Source organism: Helobdella robusta, assembly GCF_000326865.2.
Source record: "Helobdella robusta unplaced genomic scaffold HELROscaffold_26, whole genome shotgun sequence".
Classification (NCBI taxonomy): Eukaryota; Metazoa; Annelida; class Clitellata; order Rhynchobdellida; family Glossiphoniidae; genus Helobdella; species Helobdella robusta.
Genome location: NW_008704349.1, coordinates 291938 through 304619, shown reverse-complemented (window position 1 = coordinate 304619; position 12682 = coordinate 291938). Strand labels below are relative to the sequence as shown.

Sequence of the window (12682 nt, the reverse complement as noted above, 5' to 3'; positions counted from 1 at the left end):
TTATGCCCGTGTACGTTAATGTTAATTGGATAATAATTGGAAAATTATAAAAATGTCGTTTGGGTGACTAGATGAAAGAAAGAAATGAGTGAGTAAAAGATGGTCTGAACGGATGAATGAATAAATTAATAAGTTAATGACCAATAAACATAAAAACTCAATGGAGTTATTATAAGTTCTTCTTTTTTCAGTAATGTGCAACAGTTAATAAAACAAAAAAAATACCGAACCAGCTCCGCCAAAGATTGACGGGGACATCAGGGAGCAGTCGGTGGACAAGGGTGACACCTTCAAACTGAAAATTCCCTTCCACGGAACCGGTCCCTTCTCGTACAAGTTGCGCAGAGATAACAAAGAAATACCCGACGGCCATGATCGTGTTAAGATTATACCCTACGATGGATACGTCGTGCTGCAGATAAGAGGTACGCTGATGTATCTAGTCGGGTGTTTTAGATATTTTTAAGACAATTATGATAACGTTGAGGGAAAACCACCACACACATCTATGTACGTGAATTTAACTGTTGAAACATTTCTATATGACCTGAACCTTTGAAACATTTCAACGTCAGACGCAGAGAAAGGTGACACTGGAAAATATAAACTAGAAATTTCAAACGACAGCGGCAAAGGTTCAGTAGATATACCCGTAAAGGTCAAAGGTAAAATGAAGTTTTCAATTGAATTTAATTCAAACCGGCTTTCATACGAATTGTAATTTAATGAATGTTATTCCACCACCACAACCGCCGATGGAACAGCACCGCCTGGCATCTGCATAGCTCCCCTGCAAGTCTCAGAAATAACGAAGAACGCCTGCCACTTGAGGTGGAAGGCACCCGAAGACGATGGCGGCTCTAAGATTACCCACTATTGCATCGAGAGAAGGGAGAGTGGAAAGCCCTACTGGACCACTGTTTCTACTCACACCAGAGTTTGTCTAATAATTATTTTATATTAATTTTTTGTTACCAATAACATTTTATTTTCAGTGTACGTATTCGTTTAAATATTTCAAGGCTTAATTAATGATTTGGATTTCATCGCAGGATTTAGAAATAGACGTGCAAGGCCTGGTAGAGAACAAGGAATATTTGTTCAGAGTCTGCGCCACCAATGCTCACGGCAACGGAGAATGGTTGGAAGCCCCTAACCCCATTGTTGCCAAGATGCCCTTTGACCCACCCGGACCACCAGGCGAACCAGAGGCTCAGGAAGTCGGTGGAGATTTTGTCTCGTTGTCATGGGAACGACCTCGCAGCGATGGGGGAGGTAAACTTCTGGGATATTTTGTCGAGAAGAAAGAATCAACGTCAGAAAATTGGGTGCGAGTTAACCAGGTCCCCAACCCTGCCAATGTTTTCAACGTGAGTGGGTTGATTGAGGACAGAGAATACGATTTCAGAATATTTGCAGTGAACGAGGCAGGCGAGAGCAAACCTGCTGAAACCGGCCGGAGAATCAAAGTAACCGATCCGAAAGCTGCTAAGGTTCCTGAAATTTTGTCCGGACTGAAGCCTGTCACGTGCATGCAAGGTGGGCATTTTCTTTCTACGTTGCTTATATACATTTTTTATACTATTTTTTATTAAGTAAAATTTATTTATTGCCTATTAATTCGCATGAATCTCCAGGAAAAACAGCCAGATTTGAAGCTACAATAATTGGACAGCCAAACTTGGAAGTAACATGGTAAACAAATTTTGCTTTCTTACAGTATTGTTAAAATACTTGAATGTTGAGTAATTCAAAGCTTTTCAAGTTTTAAAATACTCTAAATGCTTTGCAACACTGCTTTCTGACAATGCATTCCCTTCATTCACGCGAGGACTACCTGCTTGCCAATGAACTGTTCCAATGTTGTTCGCACACTTCCCACCCCAGGTACAAGGGCTCCAGAGAATTGTTTGACAGCGCCAAGTATGAAACTTCGAAGGAGGGCGACGTGTTTGCTCTGCACATCAGAGATGCGTTCGGCGAAGATGCAGACGAGTATTGTGTCAAGGCCACCACCTCTGCAGGCTCGAGGTCATCCAGGGCTGATTTGACGATAAAAAGTTGGTCTTCGATGCGTCGTTCGTTGCATATTTATGATCTCTTTTTAAAAGTTATTTCATACAAAACTATGCATGCAATGTTATCGTAAGGAACAATAACTTGCTCCACCGCGCAGGTCCGCCAAAAATAAACGTACCACCGAGGTTCATGGATGTGGCGCAGTTCGAAAAGGGTGAGGACGTGGTGATCAAGTTGCCATTCACTGGCTTTCCCAGGCCGAAAGCCAGGTGGTACAAAAACACGTTAGATATTGAAGAGAGCAGCAAGTACAATATCGAATTGAAGGAGAGGCACGCCATACTGACCGTGCAGAAATCTGACCGAAGCGATAATGGCGAGTACAGACTTTCTCTCGAGAACGATCTCGGGAGTGATTCCGCCATCATTAAAATCGCAGTCAATGGTTGGTGCACGTGCTTCTCACGCTGTGTTTAAACTTCCTACTCTCATTCTCATCATCCTCATCATCATTATTGCCACAGATGTACCCGACCCACCGAAATTGCTGAACGTGGACAACCTCTACCACGACAGCGTCATGTTGTCGTGGAAACCACCGCTGAACGATGGCGGAGGTTTTATCACGCAGTACATTGTTGAGAAGAGGGAGGAGGGCATGAGTAACTGGGTCAGGTGTGCCCCCACTAGGTTTGACCTATTTTTTGTCGTTAATTGTTTGTTCAATCACTCGTTCATTCATTCATCCACTCATTCATTCGCTCATTCAATTTTTCATTTTCTACTTGTGTTATAATTTTCAAAAGGTTTGCATTTGCATGCATCGAGGGCTTGTCTCCGAGCCACAACTACGAATTCAGGGTCATCGCCGAGAATCTCTACGGGAGGAGTCAGCCGAGTGAGCCGGTCACGCTGAAGACTGTTTCTGAGCAGGAAGGTCGACAGAGGAAAGGACTGGCCCCAGAAGGTGATGATGACGATGATGATGGTGATGATGATGGTGATGATGATGATGATGAGAGTGTGATGATGATGGTGAAAGTTACATTTTTTCCCTCCCCCATTGTCAGACGAAAACAAGAAGAAGAAATACACCGGTCCCAAGCCAGACAACTACGATCGATTATGTACGTTAATATTCAATGCTCATTCAATCTTTTGTTTACTCTTTTATTTTTTAATTCACCCATTCATTCATTCACTTATTCATTCACTCAGACCACAATATTTGGGACAACAACAAACCGCAATCTGTGGACGTTAAGAGTGGCAGCAGCGTCTACGACAACTACGACGTCTGTGAGGAAATCGGGAGGTTGGTTAGCTGGAAAGTAGAACTAATATGGCGACAATTATAATTTTTATAATTATTATAATTGTTGTTATTATTATTACGTCATCACTTTCATCAACACTCAGTGGGGCGTTCGGGCGCGTCCACAGGGCAGTTGAGAAGTCAACGGGTGATAATTACGTGGTGAAGTTCGTCAATACGCCGCTGCCCGCCGACAAGCAGACCGTCAAAAACGAAATCTCCATCTTAAATGATCTCAGACATCCGAGGTTCATTTCTTTATTTTTCTGTCGTTCATTCATTTATTCATTCAATCAATCAGTTCATTCATAAATAAATAAATAGATGTATGTATATATTTATGCTACATACAGATTGTTAAACTTGCACGATGCATACGAAGAGCCGAAAGAAATGGCTATGGTCTTTGAATAGTGAGTGAAATTTTTTCAAAAGCTTGCGAATTAAATGTTAAATGACAAATTTTCCAGAACTGTTAAATTTTGAATAAAAATTTTTCCAACAGTTTATCCGGCGGAGAATTATTCGACCAGATATCTGACGACGATTCCAAGCTGACCGAAGCAGATGTGATCAATTACGTGAAACAAATATGCGATGGCCTCAAGTTTATGCACGATAAAAATATTGTACACCTCGATATCAAGGTGTGTACGTGCGTGTACTTGTGTGTGTATCTTCATTCAGAATTTCTACAGAATTTTCACAGAATTTCTATAAAATGTTATTAACATTCATTGTCAGCCGGAGAACCTCCTCTGCCCTACACGCAAAAGTAGGGATGTTAAATTAATCGATTTCGGTTTGTCGGCTCGATTAGATCCTGATGTGGCCGTCAAAGTATCGACTGCAAGCGCCGATTTTGCTGCTCCGGAAATCGTGGATCACGAACCGGTCGGATTTTACACCGACATGTGGTCTGTCGGTGTGCTGACATATGTTCTGTTAGTATGGGTTTCACTTTTTAATAAAATTTCAATCAAGATTTTCATAAAAATTGGTCAGAAATCTTTTTGTAAAGAGAGAATCGTATGATATAATTTTTGAAATCTTGAGACATCGCCACAACTTATTTAATTTGAACATTGAAAGATTGAGTGGCTTGTCGCCATTCGGCGGCTCAACAGACAGCGAAACGCTTAACAACGTCAGAAGCGGCAAGTGGGATTTCGATTCGGAAGCATTCAGTGGAATTTCTGACCTTGGCAGGGATTTCATCAGCAAACTTCTCATCAAATCACCACAGTTTGTTTTCATATTAGAGATTATTTTTAAAATTTTGAAAGTTTCATAAATATAATGTAAGATTTAACATTAATTTATATTAACCAATCAAAGCAATGTTTACCAAATTTTTGGTACCCATAACAACTTTTTGATAATAATCCAACCAACCAACTGCTGACAACTTTCCAGAAAGCGAATGACAGTGCACGAAGCTTTGGAGCATCCCTGGTTGTCACAGCCCCACCCGGACTACACCCATCGTATTCCTGGTTCCAGGTTCAGCAAAATCAGGCAAAAAATTGGTGGAAAATACGTAAGTTTTTGGAGAGAAGTTAGCATTGCGCATAAAAACTGTAATTTTTTTAAAGGTTTAAATAATTTAAATATAGTGGCAAACATTTTAAATGGGAACATTTTCTAAAAATTGCAGTAAATTTAAAAATAGTAACAAATCTAAAAATAGAGCGATTGGGGAACTCCAATGCCTGCCATTGGTCGGATCGCCAACTACAGTTCCCTCAGAGGGCAAAGACCTCGTGAATATCAAATCTACGATAATTATTTTGGTTAGTATTTTGATTTACGATGAAAAATTGTTTGTCGCTACTACTGCTACTACATACTGTCGATGACTATCTTACAAATAATCTTTTGCTCGTCAGATCGCAAGGAAGCTATGCCTCGATTCGTCATCAAACCTCGCCATTGCTACGTGCAAGAAGGTGGTGTCGGTAGTTTCAAATGTAAGGTTATGGCTGGCTCTACCCCTCTTATCACTTGGTTGGTTGATTTTAAATTTGCTTTATTATTGGTTGCTGTTAGTTCTGAGTAATTGAGTATTTGATTTGGCAAAACTATTTGTTTAGTTGATCGTTTAATTGATTGATAAAAGTTAATTGATATGTTGATTATTTGATTTGTTCATTAAAATGTCAACGAAATTGTTTCAATTTGAAAGGTATTTCAAAGGCCAAGCGTTGAACCCGGGCTTGAAATTCATGCCGAAATACTTCGGAACGGATTACGAGCTGAGGGTTGGTCGTTGCAAGCTTGAAGACAGAGGGACGTACGTCGTTAAGGCTGTCAACTCGTACGGAAGTCGCGAGGAATGTGCCAACCTAACTGTCGAGCGTTAGTTCACTCACTCTCTGATTGGTTGCTGATGATGGGATTGTTGATTTTGATTGGTTGTTAAGTTATTTTTAATTTTAATTACTGCTGTTTGATTGATTTTGTTCTTTCCATCTGGCTTCTCTAATAATGTCTCCCCAAAAAATATTGAGCAGAAGGCCCACCGCAGCCAATTCAGAGGGCATACAGCGTCGAACCGACATCTGCCTACAAAAAGTCTGCTACTTTCACTATCATGAATATTAATTTTCTTGAATTATTATAAGTGCCCTCGTGGTGATGAAACGATCAAACGAAATTGATATTTATTTTTGGTTGTAGGAAACCGGTAGAAGACAACTTCGAAAAGTTCCAGGAGAAGAAGAAGGCTCCGAGCTTCTTGTTCCACCTTCGCGATCGCTTCCTGCAGGAAGGTGTCGCATTCAAATTGATCGCCACTGTGGACGCCAACCCCACTGCCAAGGTCGGTGCTGCTATTTTTAGATAGAATGATTTTGTTATTAACAATTCATAGAATTGAAATCAATTTGCTACGACTGTTGGCTGCAGGCGACCTGGTACAAGGATGGGAAGGCTCTGCACGTGGGAGGCAAGTACAACATCGACACATCGGTCGGCGTCTGCACGCTGGAGGTGGCTTCCTGCGACGTTTCAGACGCCGGCAAGTTCAGTTGCGTGGCAGAAAACGAGCTGGGTAGTGCCGAGACATTCTGCAAGATCAGCGTCAACAGTATGTTAAGTCTCAATTTTATTTTAACAAAAAAATTTGTTGAATTATATGCAAAAATAAATGTCTATTTCTGCTTTAAATTTTCAGAAAAAGTGGACATCAAACCGGATTCAGACTTCAAGATAGGCAGCGTGCCAGTGTCGACCAGCAACGTCATCTACGGAGGACACGCCTACAGCAGCTTCGCTGACGAACGACCGCACATAACATCAGCAACAACAGGAGCAGCTAGCAGCAGATATCCAAGTGGTGGCTACGAAAGCAGCTACTCAAAAATAGGCTACAACGAACGATCGAGGAGAGCCGGTTCGATGGTTCCCACCTCCGACACAACGAACGACTTCAAGATCAAAGTCAGATATATGAACGACGTAGACACTGACGACTACACGACCAGCACTAGCAGATACAGATCAGGCTACAGCAGCAGCACTGCTGGCTCTAACAGATCCTCAATAAACATTTCTAACCTGCCGCCCAGACCAGGCCACCACACGTCGGTATCTCTAACCTCCAACTCGCTATCATCATCGCAAGGCATCTCTCCATACACCAGTGTAGTAAGGAAGTCCATTACAACATCGAGCCGCGGTGGTTCAGGTGGTGGTGGCTATGGTAGCGGCGGATACGGCGTTGGCGACAAGACAATGTATAAAAGAAGCGTATCTCAAGTGTCTTCCAGCCGCCGATACTGACGAATGCCCACAGACAACTTCTCCTTGCTCCTACTTTGATGATAGTTAGATATAGATAGATATATAGTCTGATCTCATCCCGCTAATGTAATTTTTTTGTTAAGAAGATAAAAAAAATACTAATTTTATTTTTCAATTTAAAGTTTTCTTCTTTGTTTTAAATTGTTTTTCCTTGAATATTATTGATCGTTCAACGTACAAGATGTCCATGCGGCTTCATTTCATAACGACATGAATGAGTCTCACGTGTATATTGTACATTGAATCCGATTTCTAACTTTTAATATTGTACTAACAACACTATTTCAATCCCTCCCATCAATTAAGTTACTACTGCTCCTACTACAACTTCTGTTAATACTACTACTACAGCTTTTGTTACTATTGCTACTTATATAATGCTACCATAAGAATGAATACTAATAAGTACCGTAAAATCTATTTTTCGTTTAAGAACTTTCAAATTTGCTTTCGATTTTTTATGATTCATCATCATTATTCGCAGAGACAAATTTTTTGCAATTTTTGCCACATATCTATCTATCTATCCATATTTGTATTCGCATGTTCATCCACTTATGTTATATTTTTTCACATTTGGAAATGATTAATTATTCTCTTCCTAATATCAGAGAAAAAATTGTGTTTCGTTTTTCTTGGCTTGCCAAAAAATTATAAAATTGAACAAAATTTGTGGATATTATTCTGCTATTTATTTATTTATTCTTTCGTTCGTTCGTTCTTTCGTTCGTTCGTGCTTTCGTATGTTCGTTCGTTCGTTCGTTCGTTCGTCTGTTCATTCGTTCGTTCGCTTATGACTAAGTAATTGCAAGGCGTTTGTATAAAAATAGCACAACAAAAAATTAATCAACGAATTTATATAATTATTTTATTATTATTATCACTATAATTCATTTATAATTAATATATTCCGATAGATAATTATGAATTCTACCGCGAATTATAAATTATTATTACACATATATTATATTTAAGTCATTGAACAAAGACGTAAATAAATAACTAATCAAGCTAAACAGTCATCCATTCTTCATCTTTAAACATAAAATTATCTACACCATATCAAGAGATAAATAATAATAATAAATAATTATAAATAATAATAAATAATTATAAATAATAATAAATAATTATAAATAATAATAAAATGGTCAAGATCCATCGCTTCATTCATTCTGATCAATGTAGGTTACGGAGAACGTCTCATCGTCAGAGGCGGTCCGTGATGTGTTGATGTCTTCGAAAAATTGTCTTTCTGGATAGATGTTGCTGTTGTTGATGTTATTGTTGTTGTTGTTGATGTTATTGTTGTTGTTGATGTTGTTGTTGTTGATGTTGTTGATGTTGTTGTTGATGTTGTTGTTGCTGATGTTGTTGATGTTGTTGTTGATGTTGTTGTTGATGTTGTTGTTGATGTTGTTGTTAATGTTGTTGTTGATGTTGTTGTTGTTGATGTTGTTGATGTTGTTGTTGATGTTGTTGTTGTTGATGTTGTTGATGTTGTTGTTGATGTTGTTGTTGATGTTGTTGTTGTTGTTGTTGTTTTTGATGTTGTTGTTGATGTTTTTATCACTAAAAATTTTTCTATGAGCGTCGATATTGAAGCAGGTGTTACTCTGTGGTGGCCAGCCGTCTTTTGTTGAGTTGTTGTTGTTGTTGTTAATGTTGTTAATGTTTTTATTGTTGTTATTTTTGTTGTTGTTGTTGATGTCAATTACGTCAACAATTTCAGCAGACGAGGATGTTGCAGATTCTGAATGGCAACTTACCTCAGAAAAAAATTTCTTTCCATATTTACTCCCATACTTGTGGGTAATAATTTTGCCCCTGGAAGCAATTTCACCAGTAGCTGCGACGTTTTCGGCCCCAAAAACTTCGTCCGTATTTTCAGCAAGGACACTCTCGTCCAGCACTTTATTGAAGGTGACGTCATTTTCGACGATATCAGATACGTTAGTTACGGTAGGTCTCTTCGATCTCGACCAAACTCGTTCTCTCCGCCGCAGAATCTCCTCTTCGTCGACGTTGAAAGCTTCGTCTGCAAGCTGCTCGCTGCAGTTCGGCAGGAAATGTGACGAGAAATTTTGCGAAGGTGGCGAGTAAGATGGCGGTGGCTCGGCGTGCCAACTCGGAGAACCTGTACCGACGCGATTTTTAGGCGAAGAAGCCGCGAAAACCGGTGAAATTGGAAAGTGGGGCGAACTTGATCTCTCTGGGAATTGTGCGGCCACAACTGCTTTGTCAAAAATTTTATACGAATTTGTGCTCTCCGATGTGTCAGCGGTCAGGTTGTCTTTGGCCAGCGACAAGGCGTCCACAAGTTGGAAGATGTGCTCCAGGGCTTTTGTTGTTGATACGCTTGTTGAGGACAGTAACGATGTTTTATTTGTTGCTAATGATGATGATAATGATGATGATAGAGGTGATGTTGATGATGATTTTGTTGATAATGATGATGATGATGATGGAGGAGATGTTGATGATGATGTTGTCGTTTTTGGCGGTGTTGAGTCTTTTGCAGTAGAGAAAGAAGATGAAAAATTATCAGACGATGACAGTGACGATGTTGCAGTCGATGACATTGCTGCTGCTGCTGCTAATGTTGCTGGATATGTTGATGCTGTTGTTGTTGTTGCTGTTGATGTTGTTGTTGTTGTTGATGTTGATGTTGTTGTTGTTGTTGATGTTGTTGTTGATGTTGTTGTACAGCTTACTTTCGCTCTGGCATCTCTTAAACTGTTTAAATTCATCAAGAACATCATTTTGATCGTTAACGTCTTCACCATCACAATTATACTTATTATTATTATTATTGTTGTTGTTGTTGTTGTTTTTAACGTTGTTGATGTTGTTGTGACTGGAATGATACGTTCGGTTATAACGATGTTGTTGCAGCTGATGATTTATGGTCCATTCTTTACTACCCGTTATATCGAAGTTTTGATTTTGTTGAGGTTGTCGCTGGTACTGTTGCTTATACTGTTGCTGATACCGTTGCTGATACCGTTGCAGATGTTGTTGCTGATATGCTTGAGGTATCTGATGCATTTGATGGTGTTGTTGCGTATGCGGTCGATTCTGTAGTCCTTGCTGCTGTGGCTGTTGAAGTCGCTGCTGAAGCTGCTTTTGTTGCGGATCATGTCGTTGTTGATGTTGCTGTAAATGGTTTTCAACAAAATGGCAACGTTTCTTAAGAGATCCACCGCCATCATCGTTATAACCATCGAAATTGTTATTACCACGGTAATATATAAAATGTCGCCGGCCGTAACTCTCCAAACGTTTGCGACCAAAATTATCATAATAATTATAATTACAATTATAATTATAATTATTGAGTCGATTATAATTTTCCTCGCAAGACGAGCATGAACAATCACTATCATAACTGTCTTCATCGTCGTTCGAGTCGTAGTAGCAATCATCATCGTCATATTCGCCGGAGTTGATGTTACTCTTATCGCGAAACAATCGATCGACACTCGCCGACTTCTTTTTCTTCTTATCCGACGAATAATTTACCGACAGATTCATCGCAACGCGCCCATCTCTGTTATGCTCTTTGGCGTTACTACTTCTACAAATGCTGGCACACTTATTCAGAGATGTCAAGTCGGTATTTTGTTTCGAGAATGACTTGTCGACCTTTAAACCTTTAGAAATATTCGGTACGAGTTTATTCCTCCGACAGGATTGGGACTGAATATTCGGATCGGTCAAAGTCGGTCTAACATTATTCGCCTCGATCAGTGTTACCATTGAATGATTTGCATTTCGAGTGTTGACGTTTATGATGGTTGGACCGCTACTGTGGAATCCGCAACTACGGTTTAATTTTTCTTTCTTGCTACCACCACCACTACTACTACTAAAACTGCTGTGGCTAAGGCTGCTGTTGTTTTTAACAAGAGTAGTGTTGTTACTACACACCGATCTGTCGGCTATTTTGTCAACTACCGATTTCATCTTAACCGATTTTGGCTTTGAAAAAGCAAAAAAGTTTTTAATTTTTTTTAAATTAGAAGTTGAGGAGGACCTCTTCGAGATGCCATGAATGATCGGTAAGTCGGAGTTTAAATCAGTTTTCGCCATTACATTTACAATATCGGTAGCGGTAGTCGACGATGTTACCTCGTTATCCGACGATTCAAGTATCGGAGCGGTACTGGGCGGTTTCGAAACTTTCACTTTTTTCTTCCATTTCAAAGATGGTTTAGACGACTTTTTATTGTCAACACCATCATCATCACAACTTTTGTTGTTGTTCTTTGTAGTAGTGGTGGTGGTGGTGGTGGTGGTGGTGGTGGTGGTAGCAGTTGTTGTTTTAATCATAGCCGATGATGGCATTTGAGGAGATGACGACGAAGACGCTGCTCTCATTTCCAAGCATCAATCAGTCCAGGAATAATTGAGCGCTACAAATAAAACCTGAAATTAAAAATTTTTTTGTTTATTTCATTAAGAAACATCATCAACGAGCAGTGCACTTCTTCAAATATCGCCAAACAAATGCCCCATGACATCACAAGTTGCAAGTTTACATATCTACATTGCAGGCACATTGAGAATGATACACTTTTAAAGAACCCTTCAGTCGCGTATTGGGGAGGAACCCCCTTGCAAAGGCCCTCCTAACGCCCGTTCTTCTAGGGCCTACCCATGCTAGTCACGCATTAAAAATTCTCTATCACGTTACACCTAGCATGTTTACTAGAAATAAAGGGGTAAATAAAGGGGTAAATTTTAAAAAGGTCAACTTACTCGGAGATAAAATCAAATTAAAACAATGGTGAAAAAAAATAAAATTAATGACTGAACTTTAATGTCACACATAGACGTGCATGTGTTTAATAAATTATTAATTAATCTACGATAAATCATTCAACTTATTTGTTTTAACTCTCAACAAAAACAGTCAACTAAATTTTTCTTCTACAAAACTTACGTGTAACTGTTGAATGTATTCTTTGTTGTTATATACGTATGTATGTATATATGTATATATACATACATGCATGCATGCATGCATGTATGTATATAAAATATTGTATGTATGTATGTAAGCGTGTTTGTATGTATGGAGGTAGGTATGTATGCGTGTATGTATGTATGTGTGTATCATTCATTCATTCCTTCATTCATTCATTCATTCATTCATTCATTCATTCACTCACTCATTCATTCATTCATTCCTTCCTTCGTTCTAACAAAATATACCTACCACTACCAAATAGCATCACCTTTATCAAAATAACATAATTTGAATAACATTTTCCCAGGCAATTAATTGGAAAATATTCAAATGCATTACAAAACATAATGATCAAGTTGTTTATACCAAATCATATCTAAATATATATACACACACATATATATACTTATATATATATATATACACACATATATATACTTATATATATATTTATATTTATATATATATATACACACACACATATATATACTTATATATATATATATATATATATATTTATATATATATATACACACATATATATATACTTATATATATATATATATATATAC

The 12682-nt window shown here is 38.7% G+C and overlaps 2 protein-coding genes across 2 annotated transcripts in view; one reads left to right on the top strand and one right to left on the bottom strand.

Moving 5' to 3' along the window:
• Window positions 1–7806, top strand: part of HELRODRAFT_191869 (hypothetical protein) — a gene marked incomplete at its 5' end in the record, with an annotated part of 40037 nt that extends 32231 nt beyond the window's left edge. The window contains 24 exons of the mRNA XM_009019860.1: window positions 234–425; window positions 576–665; window positions 765–937; window positions 1053–1539; window positions 1638–1695; window positions 1888–2060; window positions 2177–2464; window positions 2544–2709; window positions 2826–2986; window positions 3090–3146; window positions 3238–3334; window positions 3439–3582; window positions 3688–3747; window positions 3840–3981; window positions 4079–4278; window positions 4427–4579; window positions 4751–4892; window positions 5025–5127; window positions 5224–5341; window positions 5520–5692; window positions 5848–5908; window positions 6014–6155; window positions 6242–6422; window positions 6510–7806. Coding sequence (XP_009018108.1) covers window positions 234–425; window positions 576–665; window positions 765–937; window positions 1053–1539; window positions 1638–1695; window positions 1888–2060; window positions 2177–2464; window positions 2544–2709; window positions 2826–2986; window positions 3090–3146; window positions 3238–3334; window positions 3439–3582; window positions 3688–3747; window positions 3840–3981; window positions 4079–4278; window positions 4427–4579; window positions 4751–4892; window positions 5025–5127; window positions 5224–5341; window positions 5520–5692; window positions 5848–5908; window positions 6014–6155; window positions 6242–6422; window positions 6510–7117 — 4169 coding nt within the window. The 3' untranslated portion in view covers window positions 7118–7806. The remainder of the gene's footprint in view (window positions 1–233; window positions 426–575; window positions 666–764; window positions 938–1052; window positions 1540–1637; window positions 1696–1887; window positions 2061–2176; window positions 2465–2543; window positions 2710–2825; window positions 2987–3089; window positions 3147–3237; window positions 3335–3438; window positions 3583–3687; window positions 3748–3839; window positions 3982–4078; window positions 4279–4426; window positions 4580–4750; window positions 4893–5024; window positions 5128–5223; window positions 5342–5519; window positions 5693–5847; window positions 5909–6013; window positions 6156–6241; window positions 6423–6509) is intronic.
• Window positions 7807–9852: 2046 nt separating this feature from the next.
• Window positions 9853–12029, bottom strand: HELRODRAFT_191868 (hypothetical protein; the record flags this gene model as incomplete). The annotated part of the gene is made up of 2 exons (XM_009019859.1): window positions 11900–12029; window positions 9853–11566 (listed from the first exon to the last, which is right to left on the bottom strand). A coding segment is annotated over exon 2 (1665 nt), but the record flags the coding sequence as incomplete, so codon positions are not given.
• Between the last annotated feature and the right edge of the window lie 653 nt (window positions 12030–12682).